Here is a 27,454-nt window from a genome sequence, read left to right as displayed (position 1 = left end):
GCACATGACATCACCACCACGAATCACACGAATCGTGAGCAATAACTATAGCAATAACTGGTAATTCTACAGAAAATCAAAGTAAAATAAGAAAAAAGAAATAATACTACTTAATAACCGTATGTGAATAGTATGTAGCCTAAGGCGAAAAATATTCAATCAATAAGAAGAAATAAAATAAACGTATAGAATGTGTGGCGATGTTGTCGACGGCAAACGCACTGTCACGATGACACATCGACACTTGAGAAAAGGACGAGAGCAGTTAACAAAAGAAAGCGCCGACAACAGAGCATAAATAATGTATGAGGTGGAGTTCAAAACTTGATAACCTCCTCTTTTTTTGTCGCATTAAATAAGCTTCCACGAGTGATCGACGGGGCAAACCCTGGTGATTCTTTGTCGATTTGCAGCTGTTGAGTTGCTGGTGGAGGAGACATCGATGTCGGGCGTACAATACTAGAAGAAAATTTGAAATATAATTTGAAATCCTCAAGATTTTTCCAAATTCGTTTCCACTCACTTCATTTTCGGTTTCGGCGGCACTGGTGGTGGTGCTCGACCGGCCCCGATACCGTTCAAATTGTCGTAGTTGATTGAACGACCATTCATAACAACAGGAATCTGAAACGTACACTTTCGCTAACTGGATCTTAAAAGAAGCGCTCTTGCATCTCCACTTATAAGACTTTTGTAAAATAGATTTGTTTCAAAACAACGAAAACAAATAATTTTAAAAAATAATCTATTAGAACACTCACGTTACGAGTCTTTGGAGGTCTGCAGGGTGGCGGTTTCTGGTCGAATTTGGGTGGAAGCCCGGGTGGAGCGCGCTCCTAAAATATAATTTGCTGAATTCGATGAAATTTCAAGAATACAACAAACGTTATGAAACAAAATGTGTGAACACAAGAACCAGGACATGCGATGGTGATGTTATTTCAAGCAAACTTTTCTCTACTTTTGTAATCGTTGCGGCGGAAAAACTCAAAATAATACGCACACATACACAAATATGTAGCACACGCGTTTTCGCTTCTTTTCCATTCCATCTCAAAGAAGGTTGTCAATGACTTTAAAGGAGTACGAGGAGTAAAAACAAAAAACAAGGATGAATGATTCGCCATTAGTACAGGAACTTTGAACACTAGAGTGAAAACAAGAAGAAAGAATGTTAAATGAAGAGTTACGATCGTAGAGAGAGACAAAAAAAAGGAACTGAAGACAAAGGGAACAACAAGGGACGCTGCTAAGGCGACCATTAACAAATTAAACGAAAATTATCGTCTTATGACTAGCTAGGGTTTTCCACCATGTCCTAGTAGGAGGTGTGCACCGAAAAAAAGCGCGGAAAGAAAAAAAAACAGGGAATTGTCAAGGAAAATGCTGCTAAAGTAGAATTGCAACGAAATACAAAAAAAAAATAGAAAAAAAATGTAGAAGAAATCAATTATTAGAAATTGAATAATGTTGTAAGAAAAAACCGCGGGAAGAATGTAGAACTGCAGTCGCGCTGAAACGACCTGAGGTCTGTTCGACCCTCGCTAGCTCCGACCGGAGAATGAGATGAGTAGGGGTCCCGCCGCGAAACTTCTAGTCGTTTTGACCCAATAGTATTACTGGTACATGTAATTGTACCAGTAACACTATTGCACTATTTAGTACTGAAACAGCAGAGTATTCTGTTTGTTCTGCCTAATGTTTTGCCATCCGAAGATACCCAGTATGTAAATTCCCCAGGAATTTAGGCCCTTGAAATTAAAACCAAATCCTAGAACATTTTCTAGACAAAGACCAAGATCGAATCTGTACACAACTTGTTTGCGGACATGATTCTAAAACAACAAATAACAACTTCAAACCAATACTTGTATTAGGGTCAAAACGACATTAAGTATGGTGCAGTTGCGTAAGCAGCTGCGTTCGAGGCGGCGCGGTGGAGCGCAGCAGTTAGGATCGATGGGGGACCCTTGTTAGTACTATCCATCGTTGCAGTTCGCGATGGTCCCACACCGATTCCAGCCACTATCTTCACCGCTTACGGCTACACAATTGCGCCGCGATTTATCTCGTTTTGACCCGATCACACCAGCTTTTTTCTTTTTTACTATGAACCCTCCTAGCAAAATCATCGTGTGTTTGTTTTGTTGTTGTTGTTGTTAAATGTTAGTAAACAAAAGGAAGTTGCAGTGACAGGAATTGGATGAGAGCATTCGTGTTATGATTACGTTTTTAAGAAAACGAGGACAAATTGCGTATTGTGAGGTTCACTTAGGAACAAATACTTTGAACTCAGGAGAGCTCATAATTAATGTGATTGATTACCCCACCTCATCCGTTGATTTCGTCGTCAACAGCTTTGTTTCAATTATATGCACTCGTTTTTGTGGAGAGTAACTTGTTATATCTTCTACGCTCTCGCTTATATTTCCCGCTGCACGATCGCGTAAGTTAGCGATAGGCGGCGTGGCGGGCTTACACGGTACTGGCGACACAGATGCTGGTTTCTTTTCGATAACCGTTATTCGTTTCTATAAACTACAGGATCTCTTTCAAAAGAAAAAATAAATAAATAATTAACGGAAGCTGCGATTCACTCACCCTTTGATCAAATGTTGGTGAGGAACGTGGTGAAGGTGTATTTGTGAGATCACGACCACATTCCACCAATAGTTTGTACGCTTCCTGCGCTTCCACTGACCAATCCGGTGGGACCGGTTTAGTCTGTCGAGCACTGGAACAACCACTAGTATCCGTGTTTTTGAGCAGCATTACGATCACATTGACTATATAAGCGAAAAAAAATGGAGCAAAAAAATTACCTGAACGACTTTTCGTCAACGATTGGGCCATCTGGAAGCATCTCCTTACGACGCGAACCATTTAATTTAGAATCAGCCTTTCTATGCTCTCGGGCCTTGAATAGAAAACTAATTATTCAAAGTAAAAATATGGATAATAATTGCTACTCTTTACTTGAACTGAACAACAAAATCTCATCTCAGAAAAGAAGAAAAATAAACAGAAAATGTGCACAGCTAACGATCGTATGACCAATTAATATGATAGATTCTAAATGTACGCTCAACAAGAACACTTCGAAAAAAAAAATCGATTATATTTTTCAAACATTAATTGGAATTCGAAGAAGATAAGGGCCGCTTTGTTGTTCAATAACAATTCCCGTCAGTTCACGATGAACAAAGCTCAATAGATTTTTTTTCTGTTTCTTTCTCAATCAACTATTCGAGATAAAATCAATTTTCATGCGAAAAGAAAGTCTTTACGGCAAAAATGAAGCTGCTAATAACGTTCAAAGATCAAGAAATTTTCCAACAGCAGCTTCCTAAGATTGATCAATCAATACAAGATGAAAGCTCTCCAGAACGGGAACAATAGTTGAACAATCATGGAATCCAAGCACACATATTCAAATTATGGCTGTATCTCATGATCCTAAAGATCATCACGAATCATCATAATAATCAACCTATGCCGGAAGTCCTATGCTAGAATCAGAAGCCGAAGGAGCATCATAAAAAGTAAATTCACATTCAATACATCCTATTTTTAAGATTAGCTGATACATAAATACCTCTTTGTCATGCCATCGCTGCAATTCTTCAGGCGTCATTAATCGGATCGAGTTCGGAGATGGTGTTGATGACGAGGAAGCACTAAACTTACACCGGTTCATTATCGATAATGACTGATGAAGCATATAGTACACAGCACATAGTACAGCATAATCGACGTGAAGATCGGTCCAGTTGCGTAAGCGGCTGCGCTCGAAGCGGTGCGCTCAATCTGGCGCTTGGGATCGAGATGGGACCACCACAAAATGCAGCGATAAATAGTGCTAGCAAAGGTCCCTCTTCTCGATCCTAACCACTAAACTCCATCGCACCGCCGTTAACGTAACTGCACCGAGCTGCATCCCCTCCTGACCCGACTATAACACCTCAAATAACTCTCACCTGCTCGTAGCCCTTGGTTGGCCAGTGACTCTTCCATTGTCGGAAAGCAGTGGTCGCGTATCATCTACGAGATCATTTAGTGAAGATAGGGAGAAATCCGTTAGATCTCTCTCCAAATGCCCAACTTCATCGCAGAGGATCGTATCCTCAGTGTTGGGTCCGGATTGGAAAACGCTCGTGTTTGTCACGTCGCGACTAGAAATCTTCTTTTTGAATTGAATTGTAACTATCTCTAAGATTATGCTCGAATACTTACGCAGGGGTCCTTGCATAAACGGCAGAAATCGGTTTAGCAAGCGGGGCGCTGATAGGCGGTTTATGGCGCGGCGTCTCGCTGCGGTAAGGAGCAGCAGGAGTGGAGGAGAGTTCCACAAACTCCTCTTGCATACTACGATTCATGGAATTAAGAGCTGATTCCTAAAATAGGAGGAATGAAGGACGAGTGCAGAACCGTAACCAGGAGATTAGTTCAGTGAGGACGCGACACCCACAGAAAATCAGGAACTCAGGCGTGAGGAGCGTGAACACCTCCGCTAAAAACAGTATTTTTCGCTGTTAGCTATTTCCACGGGTTTATAAGAGAAAAAATGGGACTTCATGTGGAAAATCAGCGAAAATCGAATAGAAATCGACCTTTAGGACGAAGTATAAAGGAAATTCTCCACAAAGTAGAGAATTGCAGTAAAAGGAAAAGATTTCTAAATGGAAAATAAAGGATAAAGTAGTAAAGTGTAGGGCGCTAATGAATCAAGCGGCGGTTGTAGCGCGGTCGGTAAGTGGTTAATGGAAAATAGTTTCTTAAAGCAATAAATCAAAAATTCTCGTAGTTTTCCAATGAAAATACGAGCAACGCTTTTTTAAGCGAAGAACGTGAGTCGCGATGAATTAGCGTTATTAGTCCTCATCATGCTGACTAGTAAATTTGAAGCATTTATAGCTCTTTTCCTAATAGATGTCAAAAAGTGTTCGTCTGCTCAAAAACTGAATGAAATTCTTCGGGAATGGAATGCCGGAAGTATTCATCGATCGTTTCAAAACAAAAATCTTCATTTTATCGCATTTTCGACCGTTATACGAGCAAATGACAATGAAATAGCACCCAATACGGGAATATTCACAAATTTTTGAGAACTATTACTGAAGAATTATTACTATTACTAATAAATTCCATTAGCAGATAAGTTTTTGCATAAATCCTGAGTTAAAGAAGGAGAAAATAGAGAAAAGACCACACTTTTACCATAGAAATGTTAGAGAAATCTCGTTATCAACTGCAGTATCACCGCAAAAACAACTCGCTTTAGTAACACACATTGCGTCGAATACGTAACCACCCTCCTGACTAGATAAGGACTCCTGCCGGAGGAGGCGGCATGTGGTGATAGGGGCCGATCACGAGGTTCAGCTTTGTGATTCATGGCAGACATCGAAAAAATTGACGTGTTATCCACACTAAGATGACGTACCGTAAGCGGAGGAGCACTTGGTGACACGCTTGATCGAGGCACTTGTGGCGATGACTGTTGCGATGTTGACGGGGGTGGCTGGGAGGGTGCTCGCGAGACCGGTGGTGACGTCACATCTCGGAATGTCACCGCATCCTAAATGTGGTAACACATTCACTCTAGTCACCACAAACCCACGTGTCAGAGCAACTCATGCGTAGTACAAAGAAAAACAGTGCTGTTAAGTGCAAACTGGTGTCAGTAAGATAAAAACCGGTGCTTACTTTTATAGTAGCCACATCTCTTAACGACATCGTTTCCCGTACATTGACACCGTCACGAGCAACTACGTCTCTGAGAACAACCGGTGATGAAACCTAAAAACTACGAAACGAGAAATCAATCGTCACAGAAAATCATCATGAAAGACAGAATAACGATAGGGTCTACAATGTTTCTTTATTTACACAAGGGTAACGGTGTGAATGAGATATTTCTGGAACGCGGAACCGGATCACGCAGCAACACTGTGAATATATGGCGACAAGTGCGATACGTTCTAATCTCATGCAAAAATAAGTCGGGCAACACAACTAAAGTCGGGTCAAAACGACATCAAACATGGTGCAGCGACTGCGCTCGAAATTCTGCGGTGAAGATGGCGGTCGGAATCGACGTGGGACCAGCACGAAGTGTAGCGATTAATGCTGCTAGCAAGGGTCTCCTCTGGGCCCTACGCTACGCTCCACCGCGCCGCTTCGAGTGCAGCCACATACGCAACTGCACCGTGCTTCATGTCGTTTTGATCCTACTATATGAAAATATGTTTATTAACATGACACATTAGAATGGTACCGTGCTGGATTTTAAGTAAAAGCTTATAATAAAAACAAAATAAGATGTAAGAATAAAATAGGGCTTAGTAGCTTTACAAAGATAAACACAAAGGTTCCAAACAAGGATACATGGGTAGTAGAAGCGATGCTTTTGAGGAAAAAAATGTGTTCTTTGGATATAACAATGAAGGCGAACCTGTGACAATGAAGGAGATTGTTGCGGTCGTGATGATGACGAACCGTTAGTCCTGGCCGCTGACGGAGAAGCGGATGTCGGAGCGAGGTCTTTTTTGTCTAGCTAAAAGTCGGCTAATACTTTTTTTCTTTTTCCCTTTTCCTACTTTCTCAATTAGACGATATGATAAGAAATCTTGGCCGTACCTGAAGTAGGCCAAAAGCAGTCCCATCGATACCGACATGACACGTATGTCGAACCTCTCCGACCGGTTCTGAGATCAACGCTTTTCGTTTTTCACGCTCACGTTCCTTGTCCTGAAGGGTTCAAGTGGGAGAAGAGCACCGAACGTTTGGTTACAGCACGAATATTAGGAACAAATTACAATATTTACAGGATTTCAAAGCAGTATTGTCGTTGGCGAACTCAAGAAAAATTATCATCATTAAAACAACGAAGAAAAACCACACGAACCTTCTTCTTTGTTGTTTTTTTAATGTAATGACGCAAATAGCTGCCTATAAAAGTCTCACCTTCTTAGTTGGTTTCTTCTCCTCTTTCTCTTTCCTTTCTATATTTTTTGCTACACATCCACTGGAAATAACTTCAACGGTTGATGGATTTTCTGCACCTGAAACAAAAAGTCCTGAAAAAGCGCTAAACTGGAGTAATTCCATTAGGATTCCATTACAAGGAGAATGTAAAAAGCAAAATCTACGCTTTTAAAATGAAACCAAAATCGAAGCCGTAATAAACTACAACAAAGCAAATGAAAACGAAGAATTTCGCCGAAATTGGCACTGAATCCCAGGAAGGAGAAGTTGGTCGTGATCACAACGCTATGGCTGTTATGGATCGAAATAATTGTAGTAACCACCAGAATAGAATTTGGTAAGAAATCATGCAGAAAGAAAATGAAATATTGCGGCGAAATGTTGTGAACACTGGTAGATCAATCAAATCAATTTCGAATTTGATAAGCACGTCGAGGATCGAACATAAACGAAAAAACTATCGATTCTCAGTTTATTTTTCTTAAATCTAGCACATAGTAGAGCTACAAGCAGAAAACTGACTGCACAACGTATCTTACCTAGATGAGCAACTGTATCCGTAGGTCGAAATAGCCCAGTTCGGCCGTTCCGCAGCGAACCAAACCAATAATACCCGTCAGGATAACTTGAAGGCCTTAAAGATCAAATTTGACGATGATCAAATATTTACCACTGTTATTTTGAAAACAAAACTGATCTAACTCACGTCCGATCAATAACCACGATAAGATCGTCTTTTCGGAACTGTAAATGATCACTAGCGGAATCACGGCAGTCGCAGACAGCTCTTACTGTCTGAGGAAGTCTGGAAATAGAATAAAATAATAATAAATAACAAGATAATTTTGTACACTTGAACTATACTTGTAAACTGTATAAAATAATAAAAACTGCGAAGTCGAGTGGTGTCGAGGAGTGCCATAAAAGCGTGTATGACAAATTTTTGCATTATTTCTAAGTTATAACAGTTTGTTTATTTGTTATTTCTAGCAGAATGATTAAGACTATGTGTTACGCTACCGGAAGGAAATGCAAATGCATAAAGGACGACCCGAACAAGGAAAGGATGGCCGACATAAAGAATGCGAATACCATTAGCGATGTTGTGCATCGTGGGAATCTGTGAATAACGCGAGCCGGAAATCATCGTCGTACCTCCCATTTCCGGATGGGATTGGGATTAAGAGGCTGCCGCGGCTCATTTAGAATTCTTGAAGGTTACTGCTTATGTCTTATTCAAATACAATTTGACCACTTTCATTGATTTCACTTTCGTTTCATTTCATTCCATTATTTTGCTCACAACAAACAGAAGATGATTGACTCCACTCTGACTTTTCTAGTACTCAACACCTTTAAAAACTCAAGAAGAGCATTTTTGTAATGCAAACAATGAGTTAGTCCTGATATAATTGTTCCAACTAAAGATTTAAACACTAGGAAAGAAATCAAACGATACATATGATGATCTAGCCCCGCGATAACGGAAGCAACCGCGCTGCCAACTTCCGGCACAGAATCATGGGAAATATTTCACTAATTTGCTCTCAGATTTCTCTGCAGAACTAACAACTTCTATTTTTAAAAAAATTTTGTAGAATCAAGCACACCTTTCTGGGAATTGCGTCATAATTTGCGCAAAAGTTGGTCTTTTTATTGGAGCGTAATTCCAACACTCTTCCATCATTGCGTACATATCCTCAGGGCAAGATGTTGGCCGGCCGAGATGTTCTCGTTTTTGGTCGATTAGTTGAAGAATCTAAACCAAAATAACAGCGTAAACAAGAAAGAGAAGCGAATGATTTTAAACTTTTTCAAAGAATGTTTTGAAGATCACTAAATTCTGTAAAGTTTTAGTGATTCATCACAGACCTCTGCGCCTGTTTTTCCATTCCACGGCATTTCTCCGTAAGAAAACATCTCCCATAAAGTTACACCGTACGACCACACGTCTGACGCTGAGGTGAACTGAATTATACCACTATTATTATTTGTACAAAGCAATAAAGCTCTCCTAAGGATCTATGCAAACAACTATAATCCCCTAAAAAGCAATACCTTGAGGAAGTTAATACATTCAGGAGCACACCAGGCGATAGGGAGCTTAAGGGAAGTGGAAAATTCGCTCCGATAATAGTCCTCACCTACTCCAAGTGATCGTGATAATCCAAAGTCCGAGATTTTCACCTGAAGTGGAACATTTCTAAGGCTCAACAATAGAAAATTAACTATCGCACTTCCTTGAAAGAAGAAGAGGGCAAAATATGGTAAAATTGTAAAATTTAGTTATTTCTGGAAGTGAATAACTAAATCAGTCGGGGCGCTAAGACCTAAGCATTAGTCTTAGAGGATCTATGACATGTAAGCTAAAGTTACTATAAGAAAAAGGAAGACAGAGGGTCCAGAAATGAGGGCGTTACTGAGTGAACCCTCCCCCCTCCGAAATGCCAAAAAATTCCCCAAAAAAAGCACAGAAAATAGAAAAAATAGAGACCCAGCGGATGACACCATTGTGAAGAAACCTTTAGATATACTCGAGTCAAAACGACATGAAGCTCGCTGCGGTTGCGTGCGTAAGCGGTTGCGCTCGAAGCGTAGCGGTGGAGATCGAGTGGGGACCTTGCTAGTACTCATCGCTGCAGTTAGTGATGGTCCCAGCTCGATTCCAACTACTGTCTCCACCGAGCTGCTTCAAGCGCAGCCGCTTACGCAACTGCACCATGCTTCATGTCGTTCTAAACCAACTGTAGATGCAAAACTCTTCTTTGAAGTTGAAATTATTCATTCCGACATGACGCCGACATTCGGTTGAAACACTGGCTCCGTTATTCTTCGTTACATACTCGGGTCAAAACGACATGAAACACGGACATTTGCGCAAGCGGCTGCGCTCAAAGCGGAGCGGTGGAGCGTAGCGGTTGGGATCGTGTAAGGATCCACGCTACCGCCACACACCTCTGCAGGTCGCCATGGTCCCACCTCGATTCCAACCGCTGTCTCCACCGCACCGCTTCCGAGCGCGGCCGCTTGCGCAACGGTCCGTGCTTCATGTCGTTTTGACCCAACTATAGTTGCGGTGCATTTGCGTACGCGCTTGAAACGGTGCGGCGGAGGCAGCAGTTGGAACCGAGCTGGGACCGTCGAAAGCTGCAGCGATGGGTGCTCCCAGCAAGGATTTCACCAAGGACGCTCCTAGCCGCCACGCACCACCGGAGCGCCTCGAGAGAAGCCACGTACGCAATTACGTACGTGCTTCATGTCGTTTTGACGCTACTATAAATGGAATACTATTCAGCAACATTTACACTCTGTCAGGTTACGAAAGGATCAAACAGAGCAAAATAGACTATATCAAAACTAAACGAAAAAAAAAAGACTATATCAAAACTGAAAAACCACTCGGAAAAATTGTTAGGAGAGCATGGCAATGTTTTCCGCTCATAATCACATCAGAACGAGACATCAATGCAACGGATTGACGCCAAACAAAAACAAACGAAATGCATGACTAGAAATTTCAGAGGCAAAACGAAAATATACCATGGCCAAGGCCCAAGCTCACCTTTTTGGGACCAAAAACCAGCACGTTCCTCGCTGCCAGGTCTCGATGTATAAGTCGCTTCGACTCCAGATACGCCATCCCTTTAGCGATTTGCTCTGCGTAGTCGCATAGAACATGGACTGGGAACGAATCCCGTAGAGCTGGTTTATGAAGGCATTCGAGCAACGATCCGCATGTTGCTAGTTCAGAAACCTTAAAATAAGAAAAGTGAGAAAATCTAAATAAAATAGAAAAATAGGAAAAATTTTAAAATAAGAAACTTTAACGGTTGAGGATAAGGTTTTGTTTGATTGGTCGCAGCAGCAGGACCATCCACCCGCCACCTGATCGAGTCCGTACCTACACAGTATCGATTTGGGGGTGGGGTCACGTGCTGCGCGCAGAACGGCGACCAAAGGAACAAAATTTTGGCAGGGAGTATAATTGCGGCAGTTAACATCTTGCGTAAGATACCGCCGCATCTGATCTGATTCAAGAAGAAAAAATAAGAAGAAGTCTTACCATCATAACCTTTTTCATATCCAACACAACTCCATACAATCGGACAACATTTTCATGATGCATTTTTGTCATAATCGCTGCTTCCTAGGATTGAAAACATGAAAAATTACAAGAAACTCTGGAAAACAACAAGAAATCTTGAAAATTAGCTCACTTGTAGGAATGCCGTTGAGCTAGTGATGAGCTTATCCGGTGCTACACATTTCACCGCCACCTGAACTAAGAATCTTCTATTGAAGACAACAGTGGGTGGACAACTGTTAAACGATGGAAACCGTAGATGTATTGATACCCCTGTTTGAAATAGAGAAGCTATTATTTTGGTACTTTGGTAGCTTTTATGGGTTTCAATAACAGGAAACAATCTCTGAGCGCCTGTTTATTTATTTATTTGAAAACACCTGCAGGTGTGCAATAAAACAAAAACAAGATGGAACAGAGCTCACTAGAATTTCGCCAAAGTTTTACACAACAAGGCTGGAAGTTAAAAGCTTAAAGGGTGGTGGGTTGGCAGGACATTCTCCTGCTACAGAAGGTTAGAAATGCTCACACGAGATCCTTTTCTCAAACCCAGAACGCTACAGTAGATAAACGGATATCAGGGCTAGGGTGACCAACTTAAAGGCATCACCTCACGAATTTGAGGTGGGACGGATTTCAGGTGGAGTATTCGTATACGGGATCGTAGGTTATGGAGAGAAGGGTGATTCCGTTCATTTCTTCCTAATTGCCGTAAAAAACGGCCCGGACGATACGGCTTCGAGCGATCCGGCGCGCTATTTTCTACAACGATTTCGATTGGAGCGCGCCAGTCGTGTGCACACGCCACATCTTCCGAGCCGTTTTTTACGGAAATTAGGAAGAAATGGACGGAATCACACCCTTCTTCATAATCTACTATCCCGTATAAGAATACTCCACCTGAATTCCGTACCACCTCAGATTCGTGGGGTGATGCCTTTAACCCAGAACTGAGGATTTATTATTTACTGGTGATTGTAGTATTTTGACTGACTGATTGATTATTTATTTACCAAAAATCCTAATAAATAAATAAATAGTCGATAGTTTCGAAGAGAAGTGAAGCATCTTCAATCTTTACAACTATAATGGAAATCTGAGGAATTGAGAAGAAGGCTTAACATAAGTCAATATAGTCAATACAACATAATTTTATAGTCTCATACATAAAACTAGTAGGTTTTCTTCTAAATACTTCGAGTACGAAAGCTGTATCGATTAGTATCAGGCCGGAAGAGCTTGAACTTCCTTTTTGGACCCTGCCCCAATTTTAAATTTGATCAGTGTCTCTCTGCTATCTTTCATTCGACCTCACCGCTAGCAGTAAGAATGAGAGAAGGTAGATCTGTTGAAAAGATGCGGATTGATTAGTCAACAATTACAACCAAACATTTTTTTAAAGTAGTTAATTCGATCCATTGCTAGATACATAATGTTCCCTACCCTTCATTCGATGTTCAGTTATTTCCACTCTACTTACTTTAGCCAGAAATTGGATCAATTGTCGAAAAGGGGGAAAAACGTTGCTAAAAAAGATATGGTGACCTAAAAAGAAAATTAATCTCATTGAAGAGATAGGAGTGTCACATTCAGCGTTCATTTCTGTGCGTGAAAAGAAATCTACTTTTACAACGGTGATCGACGAAGTCCTTTAGATTTTTAGTGTATTAATTACTAAGTCTGTTTCTTCAGTGTATTTTTGATGCTTCTATAAAGAGAAGAAAAAAACTGATATTCCTTTGAGATGGCCGTATATTTGTACGGAATATGATATTAATTTCAAGGAAATTGGGGACAGAAACAGAGAATTGCTTAGTACAGATGCTCCTTTCATTTATAAGTATAAATATACGTTCACAATCCGAGCAAAAACTTTTTCAAAATATCAGCGATAGTATCTTGGACAAAAAAAACAACCCCTTACCTGCATGGATTCGGCTCCATTCGGCCCACCCTTCCACGATGCTTGCCAGACGGAGCCAAATTCACCGTGGCCAAGCTCCTTGCAGAGGGTTATCCTGAAAAGAGCAACTTCTCAGTGAAATAAATAAAATACCCATTTATATCTTCACTTCAGTATTTTTTAACCGATCAGAAAGAAATCTACAAAAGGAAAGAGACCAACTACACAGTACAGGTCATTGCATTTTTAGAGACCAGAAAACCACACAGCTTTAAAAAAGCTAAAGAAAATGTGTATTGAAGAAAATGTGTATTGAAATCCATGAGAACAGCTTCTTCCGTACCTTTAGAGATTCAATTGCAACAATTTTTCTTTTATCTCGGAAATTTTCTAGTTTTTTTTTAAGCAATTTTTCTAATTTTTGATTTGATTTCTTTAGCGGTTATTTTCGTGAACATTTAGAAAAAGGTTCCAAGGAATAAAAAATGGAAGGCCAAACTCAAAAAAATTGTATGTACATTTATAAAAAAAACCAATAAAGATTTCTATTTATAAAAATGGAAGGCCAAACTCAAAAAATTGTATGTACATTTATAAAAAAAACCAATAAAGATTTCTATTTATCACAAGCACTGCTTGTACTTACTTTTCCGGTGGAATTACATGTTGATCCTCCTCGTCTTCCTCTCGTACTGTCACAATCTCCCGGCGATCAGCGCTTTCGGACCTCCCGAAGACTTTCTTCAATTTGCCGACGAATCCACTCGGATATAGTCGGGTGTATTCCTTACGGAGACGCTTCTGTTCCGGTCGACTCATACCTGTAATGAATACAAAAATTTAGAAATTTGAAAATTTAATTTTGGATTTAGAAATTTGAAATAGATACAAAAAGTCCATCTACGATAAAATAAAACGTGAAAATGGAAAAATGAAAACTAATGGCGTTGAGGTGCAAACAATTCTATGGAGCGGTTTTTACTGTTTAAACAAATGTTTGAACGGGTGATGGCACGGAATTTTCACGATTCCTATGTCGACGGTGCCAGAAAAACATTTAATTGACACAAAATCGCGATTGGATCGCTTTCGCAAAGACATTGACAATTCCATGAACGTGCGGGTACGACGGATCAGTGACGCTCAATGCACAGACATAACTCTCGGAGACCCGCCTATTTCGGTAATTTGTTTATTTGAAAACACCTATAGATGTGCTATGAAAAAAAAAATCGAATTCTTTAGAATTTCGCTTAAATTTCATACAGCACAGTTTGTTTATTTGTTTATTGCGAAATGAAAAGAAGAAATCATTCAGAAATGTTAGTATTTTAGGTTTGAAGAAAATTAATTCACTGCCATTTATTGGACATTTACATTCCATTTGTTTACATTTAGACGACGTAAACTCGTCATGCGTGAAAGAAAAACATGAAAGGAGAAAATAACAGCGTGCAAGAAACAGTTGAAAGAACAGAATACAATATGGAAGGAAAAATAGAAACCAGCTTCAGTGAATTTTTTAAAATTCTACATATGCTCACTGATTTTTCTTCTTCGTAAAGGTTCTTTTCCCGTGTAACGTATTTAGGTACCTTTTGATTTTTTCCATGATTTTTTTTCTATTTTTTTATTATTCTATTTTTCTACACTTATGATGAGTGTCACTTGTTCCTTTTTTAATTTGAAATTTGAAGCTTATGTTCACCAAAGGTTTGTAGAATATTAAATAAATAGATAAATAAATAAATAAATAAATAAATAAAGAGGTCGAGTTTGGCCTGGAGGAGGCGTACAAACAGAGAAGTTTTGAATGAATGAGTAAACATAAACAATTTTATCAAGGTACTCATAGGTGCAATAGGGAGGAGCCATACCCTCCTCAGGTGAAGGGATCTAACTCATTTGGTGGAACTCAAGTGATGAGGATCCCTTCACCATCCGTCAAAAAGTGAAGCGGGGCTCCTTCGCTAACCGTCTAAAAGTGGAGGAATTGGAGACAGACTCTGACTTTCGCCTCTACGAAGGCACCAGTGTGGAGTCCGCCGGAATGGGATGAAAGTCACCGGAAGTGACTCCTAAAAATTGGCTAAGAGGCTTGGTAGAAAATGAGGAGTCTCATAATCTCATGATTTCACGATCGCTACAGCTAAAAATGTCCAGCAGGTCAGTCCTCTTCCAGACCTTAGACCTGAGCGCACAAAAGTGAAAAGGGAAAGTATCGGCGGACTACTGTTACTATAGTAGGGTCAAAACGACCTAAATCCAGATGCAGTTCCGCAAGCGGCTGCACTCAAAGCGGCGCGGAGGAGCGTAGCGATTGGAATCACGGGAGGGCCTTCGCCGACACCACTCCTCGCTGCAGTCGAGGAGTGAAGCCAGCATGGATCCCACCTCGATGTCAACCGCCAGTTCATCGGCGCCGCTTCGAATGACGCTATTTCATCGAGCTTCAAGTCGTTTTGACCCGACCATATGTCAGGTTCATGTCCTCTTCTGGAATTTGTGGCCAAAAAGTACAGCTTGTGGTGAACTGAGTAATGAGACGCTGTGCCAACGTCCTTCTTCGCAGCTTTTATGGATTTTCCAAGAGATTTACGTTCCATTTCCGCCTATTCTTCAGCTGGCTGCAATGCCGTCAAGCTAACGTTTAATCATCTCTGCTGCTTCACCGTTCATTGATCGGTGAGCCATGAAATAGCCGCGAAACGGTGTCTCCGGGGAACGAAATCTCGGCGAGAAGTCTGGATGCAAAGCGCCAGCGAAGATCCGGAGATCTATAGATCTTATTTCCGTGTCGGGACTGCTGACCATCTCTTTCCAACAAAGTTTTCTACGCCACCCACAGAGGAGCGAATAGTATCCCCAAGGTAACTGTATAATATCCCTAGGGGAGCCATATCAGGAGAGATCCGGAACCCGGCTAACAGTGTTTGGATATGAACGGATTATTCTTCGTGACATACCTCTGTCCGTATCAATTGATGGACAATGTCCTGAACATGTCCTGAAAATGTCCTGAAAAGTCACGCATGAACGAATTGAGTCGAATGCAACGTTCAATTGAGCGTACAAACAGGTGCGGCGCTGTGAAATTTCGGCGCCTTTTTAGGGTCACCAAATTCCAAATTCCCGGAAAGAAATTTTAAAAAATCCTGATTGAGAGAAAATTCCTCCCAGCAACCACGCATCTGTTTCTTCCATGGGAAAGATGTGTTAAGCAAAGAGGTATTAGAGAATATGAGAAGTTGATCATGTAGAAAAATGTCGTTTAACGGTGAATATAGGATGGGCGAAGCGTAGTTGGTAGGCGATTCGGCCGAAACTCCATTGTCGATGGTTCGAAACCGCCCCAGCGAAACAAAGCTTCTCATACCTCCAAGGTCAATAAATTTGTACCAGGCCTAACTGAGCGGATAAAATCACCGAATCGATACATCGGCTGGGCTCTGAATGTTATTGTACAGGCGTTCATAAACTTCAAACGATTCTGAATTGAAGTCGAAGCGTTGGTGCATCCGAATTGATTAACTCCAGAAACTTTATCTTTTTAACATTAATGTTGGGTCCCATTATGCAATTGATTTATGACGTTGACCAATAGTCGAGTTTTTATTTTTCTTGCGTATTTCATGGGTGCTACATACCTCGTAGTTAAGAAATAAGAAAATTAAATTTCTTGGATGGTGTAGGGAACTTCGTCGATTTTCCTCACCCGCGTAGGAAACGCCTGTACTCTTTTTCTCTCGACAAATTTATTGTAAGAATGTGTTTTAGCCATCGACATGACATGATCAGAACAAAATGCAACGAAATAGATTGAGAACAGTAAATAACATTTTTTTGTTGTAAAGGAGCCATTAATTCCCAGCAAGTTGAAGGACTTCTCTGCTTGGAATTCCAGTACCTATTTCTCTGTTAACCAGAGAAACTTATGTTAACCAGAGCGGCCGCGACGCGTCCGAAACAATTCGTGCATCCTTCCGTTTAGCGTTTGCAAACACAAAGATCTTTTCTTTCCCTTCCTTATTCAGTCACGGTCGTTCAGGGAAAATAAAGTTTTAGTGTCTCTATGACCAATTCACGGATGAGATAATATTCTATAGTACACGAACTCGAGAGAATGATTTACAGCCGAATTACTCACAGGAACGGTTATCTTTACTTTTTATCTCGGAAAACACCTGGGACGTGTTTTATCATTTTCTGTAAAAACACTAAAAGAATATCAGATAACAGCAAACAGGTTACTTGCTCATTTATGAAAAGATTTCATGAATCACTGTAATTTTTCACCATCAAAATTGTACACACATTAGTCATTGGTGCATAGCGAGACGCATTTTTACATATATATGTAAGACCTAACTAAGTTATTCGAGTCATAAATAAATTCTCGGCAAACAGACAAAACACTCTTAAGGTCTGAGTCCTTGAAAAATTTTGGAAGAATTATCTAGAACTGTTGCAGCAAGATTCGAATGGGACTTATAAGACTATAAGTCCCATATAGACATTTGAATGCTAATAATAAAAAATAAAAATATAGTGATAGAACTATGAAATAACATAATTAAAATGCATTTGTGAATAGCAGCAGCTATACAAATATTAAGATAAATATTAAGATATTAAGCATATGTATTTATAACCTGATATATGAAAGTCAAGGTGCAGCTTCCGGTCCAGAAGCTCGTAGCTCCCCAACAAGAACTACACTGTGGAAGAAAAGCAGAAAAAAAGAAAGTAAGAAAGAAGGGGAAAGAAAAAAGGAAAAGAAAAAGTGAAGGAGTTTTTTCTTGGCTATCTTTTGTAGTTTCTGTGGTAAAAATTTGTACCGGAAGCAGAAGCTCAGAGCAAACCAATACGGTATCCGAAATTCCCAAAGAAAATATTTCAAAAGTCAATATTGTAATATTTTATATTTCAAAAATATTTTCTTGTTATTTCAGGCTCTTCAAATGCTCTTCTAAAATAGTAAAATAATTACGATAATATTAATTCTATTTTTTATGCCTAAAATTGAGGAAATAAAGAATATCCGGAAGAAAAACTTTCTTTTAAAGAAAAGTTCTGAAAGTTCAGTAAAGCTCTGTGACCTTAAACTCACCTATGCCAGTAAGATCTTGTTCTTCAACGTATTGTAAGTCACCAGCATGTCGTAACTTCAGCACATCTCGCATATCATTTTCGTACCTGAAGTTTCTTGATTTATTCCGATACTTATTATTTTCAATACTTTTTATTCTCACTATTTCCAATACCATTTGTTCTCAAAAAATCCGCCACAGAAAACGGAAGTCAGAAATGACTTGAAATGAAATGAAAAAGAAAAATGCGAAGAAAAATTGAATTGCATTTACGAAAAGCAAAAACAAATATGGTTCTCCGCCCATATTAAAGGTAGTTTAGGTACAGTTCGCTGAGAAATACGTAAGAATACGTAGGTTACAAAACCAAACGAAAAAAAAATCACCAAGGAAAAAAAACACGAATATAACGCGTGAACGACAACTGTTGCGTTCCCGGACGACATTTTCAATGAGGCGCGAGAAAGTGCAAACGCAAGCTGTCACCTTCAACAATTTATGGAAGGAGAACAGGCTGGAGGAAAAGACATCTGCCGCCTGGAATCGGCGACAGCTGGTGTTTAAAATGTCGAAATTTGAAGTGATTTGAAGTGAAGAGAAGTTCGGTGGAAAAAAGTAGAGAAGGAAAACAATAATTTGAAAGAAGTTGAATTCGTAAGCAACTCTTCTTTACTAACATTAGTTCGGCAAACAAGGAAAGTTCTACTTTTGAATAAAAATGTTTCAAAGTTCAAGTACTTGAGTAAATCCACAGATCTCTTTCAAAATAGAGCTGGTAAAAAAAACTGCTCCGCGCCAAAAACGTGCACTTTTTGCACAAAAGAAGATTTGTTGCAATCGGAAACGCCTGCACTTTTTGCACAAAGCATCACAAAAAAGGAAGTATCACAAAAAAGAAGAGAAACGCAGAAGAAAAGATCATTATTCTTTCCTTTGATTTAAAATGGAGATTTCAAGACAATACCTAATTTCATTTTAAAAAAGGACAATTGGCGACTGAAACCAGTTGTTTAGCGAGAAAAAGAGAACTGTACATCCGCTGAGGGCTAGAAATTGAAAGAACGACACAATTTGGAGAAAAAACACGACCTGGGATTGTTGAGGAAAAAAACGGAGACCTCTTGTGATCGCCGCAAATAGACACTCAAAAAAGTGGTTTTTTTCCTTCAAAAAAGTTAAAAGAACTTTTTTTCTGCAAAAATAGAAGTCCTTCCACTGATTCACATATAAAACAGATCTTGCGAGGTGTTGAAGTACATACTTTTCAGAGAAGAAAGAAGTAAAATTTTCGCGAAAAAAAAGTAACAAATAATAGAAGTTCTCCCGCCGAATCACATATAATTCGATTTTTCCCCGGAAAATTTCGCAACATGTCCAATACCAAGCTGTTCTTTCGAAATATTCACTCCTTTGCTCGCAGAAAGTTAACTTCTGTGCTCCAGAGAAAATGTAAGGCTGACAAAAATGCAACTTGTATCATGAGGTGAAAAGGAGACGGTTAAAGAAGGGTTAACTCAATCAGCTTCATCTTTTTGCAATTTTTTTGAATTTCAATTTCAGAATTTTATACGGGCTACGGCTGGATGACGCCGAAAAAGTGGTCTATCCTACTTTATTGATTGAGCAAATATTATTGAAGTTGTTTTTTTTTTTCGAATCAACTGCTCTTAAGGACGGTAAGAGTGAAGTGGTGAACCATTTGAAAAGTAAGAAAAAAAATAAATTATTATAATAAACAAATAACATGAAAATCGGTATAAGAACTATTTATAAATAGCAGGATACGACGAGCTTGAGGGAAAGGACAGATCTGATGTTCATGATCAGAACTACGTCCGAATATTAACCGTATTAGCACAAAATATATAAATAAAATAAATACAATATAAATATGTAAATATTATTTCTTCCTTAATGCAAGTTGATTTAGTAGAGAAAAGAAAACACCAAGAAAAAAAAGGAAGAAATTTCTTTTGGCTAGAGTGAAAGCTCTACTTACTGCTACTAGAAAATGGTGAAAAAGTGATGAAGAGTAGGTAGTACGTAAAATACGGTGCAAATACAAAGAAGGAGAGAAACCTCTCGTTCAAAAATTTTCAAAGAGTTTTCCCACGATAACAGTGATCAATCCAAACTTTCACATATAAATCAGCCCTGAGCAGAAGAACAAGAGATGAGGTGTTGTCAATTTAACCTGAGCCAGACATTATTTAAACAAGAACCGTTCTATTTGAAAAAAAAATACGGGGGATGACCCCGTGTATCACTGATCGGAAGACTGGACTAACAACACGAGGCTAAGTGGAGGCTGACTCAATATGTGCTCAATCGACTGAGTGTGAATTTAAAGTGGTAAAAGTACGTGAACGGTGGCACACCACACACCACATTTTGAAAGCTGTCAAATTCGAGTGAAATGTCAGCGCAAAAAAACACTTCACGTCGTTGTTTTGCAGCTTTTGTGAAGAGGTTTTTGTGGAGTATGGTGCAAATAGAAAGAAGGCGAGAAACCTTTCGTTCAACCGCCGTGTCTCACCCTCGATCCGTTTTGTGCCCTCATCAAAGTAAAAAGGGAATTTTCAAATAATTCTGTCACGATAACACTGAACAAACTTTCCACATATTAATCTTTCCTAGGTAGAAAAAAAAATAAAGTCTGAAAAAAGAATCGTGCTCTGATATAAACATTTTCAATCACAACATCAATCAAAGGTGGCGTATCACAAAATTTATGTGGTAACAAAAATTCCGGGAACCCCCGGAGAATTCGGGCTGTAGATTACGGAATCCATTGCGGTTTCGCTCAACCGCCCCTAATCGTCGTAAAAAAATTCCCGTGGAAGATGATGTTCCTTCCGACGAGATAACTCATAACGCTCCTCCCCCGTGCACGCAGCGCATACAAGAGCGAGCGGTCCTGGATCAATAATGTATTCTCACCGGCCTATTCAAGAAAAAATCAATTAATAGGCTGCTGAAGGAAGCAGAAATTGTACAAAGGAACGTGTTTTAGCATACCTAGTAGGAACAAAAGCCGTTCCTACGCGGTTTTTTTTTACGACGATTAGGCCCAGTTCAGTGGAGCCACGCTGGGTTCTGTAATCTACAACTCGACCACTACGGGTTCTCTCAGGTTTACGTACGTCAACTTTTTAAGGTGCTGGCCTTAATACTTTTTCTTTTAGTGACTATACAATCAGCTTATTGCGTCGCAAATGTAACGCAGTGCTAGCAACACTGCGTTGGGAGAATTTGCAAGAAAAACAAATACTGTTTATACAAACAAATACTCTCTTTATGACGGGTGAAACAGTGCTGAATCCTTCTTTTGTGCTTAAATGCATCACCCCACGAATCTGAGGTGGTACGGATTTCAGATGGAGTATTCGTATACGAGATGGGAGACTATGGAGAGGGGGTGATTCCGTCCATTTCTTCTCAATTGCCGTAAAAAAACGGCCCGAAAGATGCGGCACCGCACAAGGCTGGCGCGCTCCAGTCGAACTCCTTGTAGAAAAAAGTGCGCCAGAACGCCCGAAGCCGTATCTTCCGGCCGTTTTTTACGGGAACTAGGAAGAAATGCACGGAGTCGCTCTCCTCTCCACAATTATGCCGCATACGAATACTCCGCCTGAAATCCGTACCACCTCAGATTCGTGGAGTGATGCCTTTAAATTCAAAAACTACTTATGCATCAACCTATTGCATCGTTATTGTAACCCAACGCTTACAACCCTACGACAAAAGATATACCGTAGGTCAAAAATTAGGACGTAAATGCGATGTTCTTACACAATCAGACTAATTTACGCAATAATTAATGCTGAAGTGTTTTGCTATCGATTGAAAATAACCGTATCTCAGAGTCATTCTGAACCAAGCTACAGTGTGCTAGATATATTCCGATATGCATGGGAGTTGAAATTGAAATAAATACAATAATAAATAAACAATAAATAAAATATAAAAGGAAACAAGGCTTATTAGATACCAAAATAGTCCTGGAATACGGGAAAATACAGCCCTAGCCAAGACCTACTTAATTCCGCGTTGAGTACTGGCGCTAACCGCCTGTAAAAAAAAAACGAACGAGATGAACCCCATAAATTATTTGTTAAATCAGCCCGAATTCCCTAGTCTACTAATTTATGTCCATATATTATTAGAACGCGCAAAGAAGCCAGTTTGGCCAGGCCAAAAACAGGCGGATTACACATGATTCTATTATTTTATAAAATTTGGTAAAGTAAAAGGGATAATAGAATAAGTATGTTATAGAGCAGATTCTTTTAACGGTTTCTATGGCACAAAAAAGTTTTTTTCTAGTCGTTTCGAGAAAAAAAAAACCATTAAAAACAAAATATAATTAATAAATAAACAGAAAAAAAAATAAAATAAATAAATGGATGAATAATAAAATAAATAACAATTAATTAATTATTAAATATAAAACCTATTTATAATTCAGAACTTTCGAAAGGTGTGTCGTTTTACGGTCCACAAATGAAAAGGCGCGAAATGGTGACCTATGACCTAAACAAGCCATAGAAACGGTTGAAAGATAAGGGTATGACCCAAACATATAACTTTACAGTCGATATTTTAAAGTTCAACCGGGCGACCGCGTCGCAGCTTCCGCAGCGCATGGCACTGCGTGATACGTGACAAGGAATCTCTCCTTCCATACGATTCCTTCTTTCCCCCCTCTCTTTCTTTCTCCTTTGCTTTTTCCCTACTCTGGCAAGAAAATATACTGCGTGGTGAATGTGGTGAATTTTGTGAGCACTGATAACAAGATTGTAGAAAACAGAAACAAGTAAACAGGCTTGAAAACTGCCACCCTAATAAACAGATCACCCTAATAAACATCAACATTTAAGTTGTCAACAAACATTCGAATTGTCAGGCGAATTCATCTGTAAAATCTAAAAAAATTTCAGTTTATGTTCAACAAATTCAGTAAATGGAGGCCCAGACTCTAATGAATCAATTGAAAAATTCTTAATGACTGATAGCACTGCACTACTCAACAATTAACAATTTTCTAGTTATGTTTACCTTCAAATAGATTTTTTTTTAATAAATCAATCTGGAAAATACGATCATATAAACTATGGGAATACATGGAACTAAATAAATATTATCGCGAATTAAAGAAAAAAGTGATTTTCTATAGAAGGAAATGCCCTGGATCACTGCACCGAAAAGGCTAAAGAAGTGCATGGAAAAAAAACAAAAGAGTTTCATCCTTTTACCTCAGACTTATAGAATGGAGGAAATATCAAGAACGACGTAGATTCTGTGTAAAAATGCATGAAACTGCACCAAGTGCGAGCAGGGTGCAGTGTTTCACACATAAATGTGCACATGTGATTAAAAAAAACGTTAAAAGTAAGCTGTAATCCTATTTGTCCACGCATACGGATGTTTCTTCCCCATCCTTTTTTCGTTTGCAAAATTCCAATTTCAGTACTCGTGAAATCCCCCTCCCTCCCCCGGGGGACTAGTACATTTCTGTGGAGAGCTGGAGAGGGGTGACGGAGAAGGGCGTGTTCAATATTGCCCTATAGACGGAGCCGGCGAGGTCATTCGCTTGGATGATTAGTGATGAAATGTGGGCTCCTAGCAGGACCCGGGGGAATAAATCACGTCGACTGGAATTCTTCGACTCCACAATATTAGAATGGGAATATGGCCGTGGTCGGTTCGGCTATGGTTCGGGAGATCACGATGGACAAATTCTTATGGACATAACACGCTAATGAAAAATATGTTTGCGAAAAAAAAGAAAAAAAGTATTTTATATATATATATTAGTAAATAGATGAAAACCAAATATTGTAAGTATATTTAGTATTTTTACAAATTTTTGTGCATAGTCGAATCAAAACCGCCTGGTAACTCAGTGCAATTGTGCATGCGTTAGTGCGCTGCGCTTGAAACGGTGCGATAGGGGACTGGCGGTTGCGAGCGGTTGGAGGGCGTGGAGATGAGTGGATAGAGCTGGCATGGGTCCCATCCGCTCCATCCTAACCGCTCGTTTCACACTCCCCACATCGAGCGCAGCCGCTTACGCAACCGTACCGAGCCGTTAGATCGTTCTGTGTCCCACCACATCTTCGAAGTCGACTTTGGTCGATCCCACCCTGTTTTGTTGGAAGATATCGAACATTTACATTATTTAAAGATTATTTTTAAACTTTCATTATTTTTTCTCATTATTTTAAGTGTGCCCGTTTTCGAGCCCAAAATACAAAATTTTAAGGAAATTAAAAAACAACAACAAAAAACAGTAGCTTTCTTAACGAAATTTGTTGGAAAAAAAACTTCGTAATCATCTAAAAGAAGGAATTTGTTTTGCTACTCACGCCTTCTCACTTCCTTTACGTAAAGTGAAAAATTCCAGAATGTTTGTTTTCTGAGAGGATTTTTTGATGAAATATTCACTAATTGATAAGAATTGTAACTAATTTCTATACGTTCTTTGAGACAGTAGGAAAATCCTGTCGAGTTTCCTCGTCGTCCCCTCCCTCCCTTTGACCGATAAATATCAAGCGACCGAAAATTTACTGTTGTCCCCGTAAACAGTGAACAACCCTAGCTAGGCCAAGGTAAAGAAAATTCGCGGCCACCTCAGCACATATCAATCCATCACTCTGACTCATTGATCCTTCCCACCACCACCATATCCCGAGAGAACGATATTGGGTCCGTTTGTTTGATTGCTGTGTGCTTTTCTGCTTTTCGTGGAAGTCACATCATAAGATGGATTTCGTTCACTAGAAATTATGGCCAAGATTAAATTTGGATGAAATTGCCCTGGCCAAGGACAGCGGAAAAAAACAAGAATCTGAAAAGAAATCCAGAGAAGAACGACGAAAGAAATGTCAGGCTCTCATTTTCATTTTATTTACAAGCAAGAGGAGAAAACTTCAGTTAAGAGATGCAAAATTCGTTATGTTTTCTGGATCCAAAGAGCATATATAAACCTGTAAATTTCTTCCATAGATGCGCTTTTCTAAGTGATTACACTCGTTTTAGAACAGCAGACCATATACATACAATTATTTTTGTTGTAGAAATTGAAAAGTAAAAAAAAATCATGATTTCTCAGAGAAAAATGAATTGCGGCAGAGAAAAAAACCAAACAAAAAAAAACAAAAACAGTTTCTATAGATTCTCCTTAAGAAAAAGGATAGAAAAACTTAGAAATTTGTCTTCTTCTGAAATTTAGAAGTGAAATATAGCGAGATATAGCGAACAGGAAAAGAAAGAAACATTGATTCTCGTCCGTAAATTCTGTCGTTGATGTCACTGAGAAGACAAAAATTCGGATGTTGAACCGTTTAAACATTAGCAGTATAAATCCCGTACTTTTGAACAAACCGACGTAAGAATTAGTGCATTTTTATGCACTAATTAGAAAAGGAATCAGAACAAACTTCTGGTAGAAATACTTGGATGGCAAGATTTCTGTGGGCCCTATTTTTTGAGCCCGTTCAGAGAAATGTGCAGTTATAAAAGGAAAAAGAGGAAAAAGGAAACTGTGCTTGAAACGTTTTTCTTTGTTTTTTTTTTGTTTCTTTTTTGCTGAGGAATTCGAAAATAGAAGTTAATAATTTTCAACTCTCTGAAAAATAATGAAAACATGTTAAAATTTCTTTTAAAATGAAAACGTCGCACCACTTAACGGTATAAAGAAAGTTTTCGTAAAGAGAACCTAGTAGCGTGAATGATGTCTGTGCAACGGGGGAAAGACATTAAAGCCACGGGGGAAATCTGCCCATTCCTGGAGGAGATTTACGTCAATAAATCCCCTCCAGTACACGTTCAGAACAATTCCACGGCCAAGAATTTCTCGAAAAACTCCAATATTTTCCGTTCACATATTCCAGAAATTCCCCAACTGTTAACATGTTAGTGTTCTCGAAAAAAGAAAATCAATCCGTTCACACCTTCAACACGGGGATGGTGACAATTGCTAGTGAATCACATATGATTGCCCTCTATGGTCTATAATTATCGGAAAATGTTCGATTGTGATGCTATTGTAGCATACAGATATACAGTCATACAGTTATGACCAGAAAAGAAATGTTTTCCACAGATATGACCAGAAAAGAAATGTTTTCCGAACACATCAGTGCATATAACATATGAAAAAAGAATTGAGACCGACACAAGATGACGAAATGAAGAAAAGAGAACGAAAAAAACAAAGGAAACCTTGAAAAAGACTAGAATGAAAGTAGAAGAACAGACTTGAAAACTCACTAAGCACACAGAAAATGGGGCAAATATTATTCAAAAGAAAAAACCCTGAATCAGGTGATTGGATCACAAACAGAAACATCGCTAACCTCATCAAATCTGCGGCTAAAAGCAGTTTCGTTAGCGATATCTCTCCCTGAAAAAAAAAATTGTGCTTTCCTCGGGGAGAAGAAAAAACTTTGCTCGAGATCATATTTCACTTTAGAAAATTTCTTTTTGTTCACTGTTACTTTCTTACTTATTTATATCAAAAACCTTAAAATTTAAAGATTAACCTTAACTTTAAATACCCTGAAAATCTAAACCTTCTGTTGCTTTATCGACGAGTATTAAGGAACGTAATACAGAAAGCAACTAAAGTTGTTTTAAACAACTATAACTATTCACAAATTATCGTTTAAGGCTTGCTTTCTCTCCAAAACACTCGAACATTCCGTTTCTTTTTTTTCTTGTCAGTTCTTTTCTTGTTCTTTTCACTTGTCTTATGCGATGTTGTGGAAGACCTTCAGTGGATAAATAAATGAATAAATAAATAAAATTTCTGCGAATTTAGGCTTGCTCTAAAAAACAACTTCTTTTGATAAAAGGATTTGACGCAAAAGAAGTTTATATTGATAGGTTGTTGCTTCTCGAGTTCATAGTAAATTCTGACTTATTTATGTCAATTAGCAGAATTTAGGAAATAAACAAGAGTAAGGCTTACATGCGACGCTTCGCCAATCGATAACCTATCCTCATGTGTCGACGACATTTCGTTGGGCGAATGCTCGTAACAGTAATTGCTACCCTATGACATCAACTTCGGCTGCATGGACTGGAAATGACGTCCGCGACTGAAAACAGCTGACTTCTGAATGTTCGTGAAGCGGAAACAACTGCGAGAGGAGAAGCGCATAGGGGAAAAAAAAAAGAAAAACGAAAAAGAAACCGAAAGAGAGCGCAATGTGCAGCAGAAGTAGAAGAAGTAACATCTGGACTTCGAAAAATGCGCATGGCGGATGTTGTCCAGGTGAATATTTCAAACGAACAATGAGGACAAACAAGTACAGATCACGGTATAAGGTAAATTTTCAAGAAAAGAAAAGAAAAGAGAAAAAAAGAAGACTTCCAAGAAGAGAA

The 27,454-nt window shown here is 39.1% G+C and overlaps 1 protein-coding gene across 2 annotated transcripts; it reads right to left on the bottom strand.

Moving 5' to 3' along the window:
- Positions 1-317: 317 nt before the first annotated feature.
- Positions 318-27,086, bottom strand: RB195_003720 (uncharacterized protein; the record flags this gene model as incomplete). 2 transcript variants are annotated; one of them, XM_064201492.1, is made up of 27 exons in its annotated part: positions 318-459; positions 524-624; positions 762-836; positions 2,331-2,531; positions 2,602-2,734; positions 2,823-2,917; positions 3,596-3,677; positions 3,978-4,172; positions 4,234-4,394; positions 5,444-5,578; positions 5,707-5,799; positions 6,455-6,556; positions 6,640-6,750; positions 6,967-7,064; positions 7,527-7,621; positions 7,694-7,792; positions 8,598-8,746; positions 8,860-8,955; positions 9,046-9,174; positions 10,550-10,741; positions 11,051-11,134; positions 11,205-11,264; positions 12,996-13,089; positions 13,621-13,795; positions 18,085-18,170; positions 26,425-26,471; positions 27,039-27,086. In XM_064201492.1, the coding sequence occupies 27 exons, from the start codon at positions 27,084-27,086 to the stop codon at positions 318-320; spliced, it is 3,078 nt and encodes a 1,025-aa protein (XP_064057373.1). The 2 variants fall into 2 exon arrangements, with proteins under 2 accessions (XP_064057373.1, XP_064057374.1); XM_064201493.1 differs by lacking the exon at positions 2,331-2,531.
- Between the last annotated feature and the right edge of the window lie 368 nt (positions 27,087-27,454).

The sequence above is a fragment of the Necator americanus genome, chromosome IV (assembly GCF_031761385.1).
Source record: "Necator americanus strain Aroian chromosome IV, whole genome shotgun sequence".
NCBI lineage: Eukaryota > Metazoa > Nematoda > Chromadorea > Rhabditida > Ancylostomatidae > Necator > Necator americanus.
This window is presented reverse-complemented; position numbering and strand designations above follow the sequence as displayed.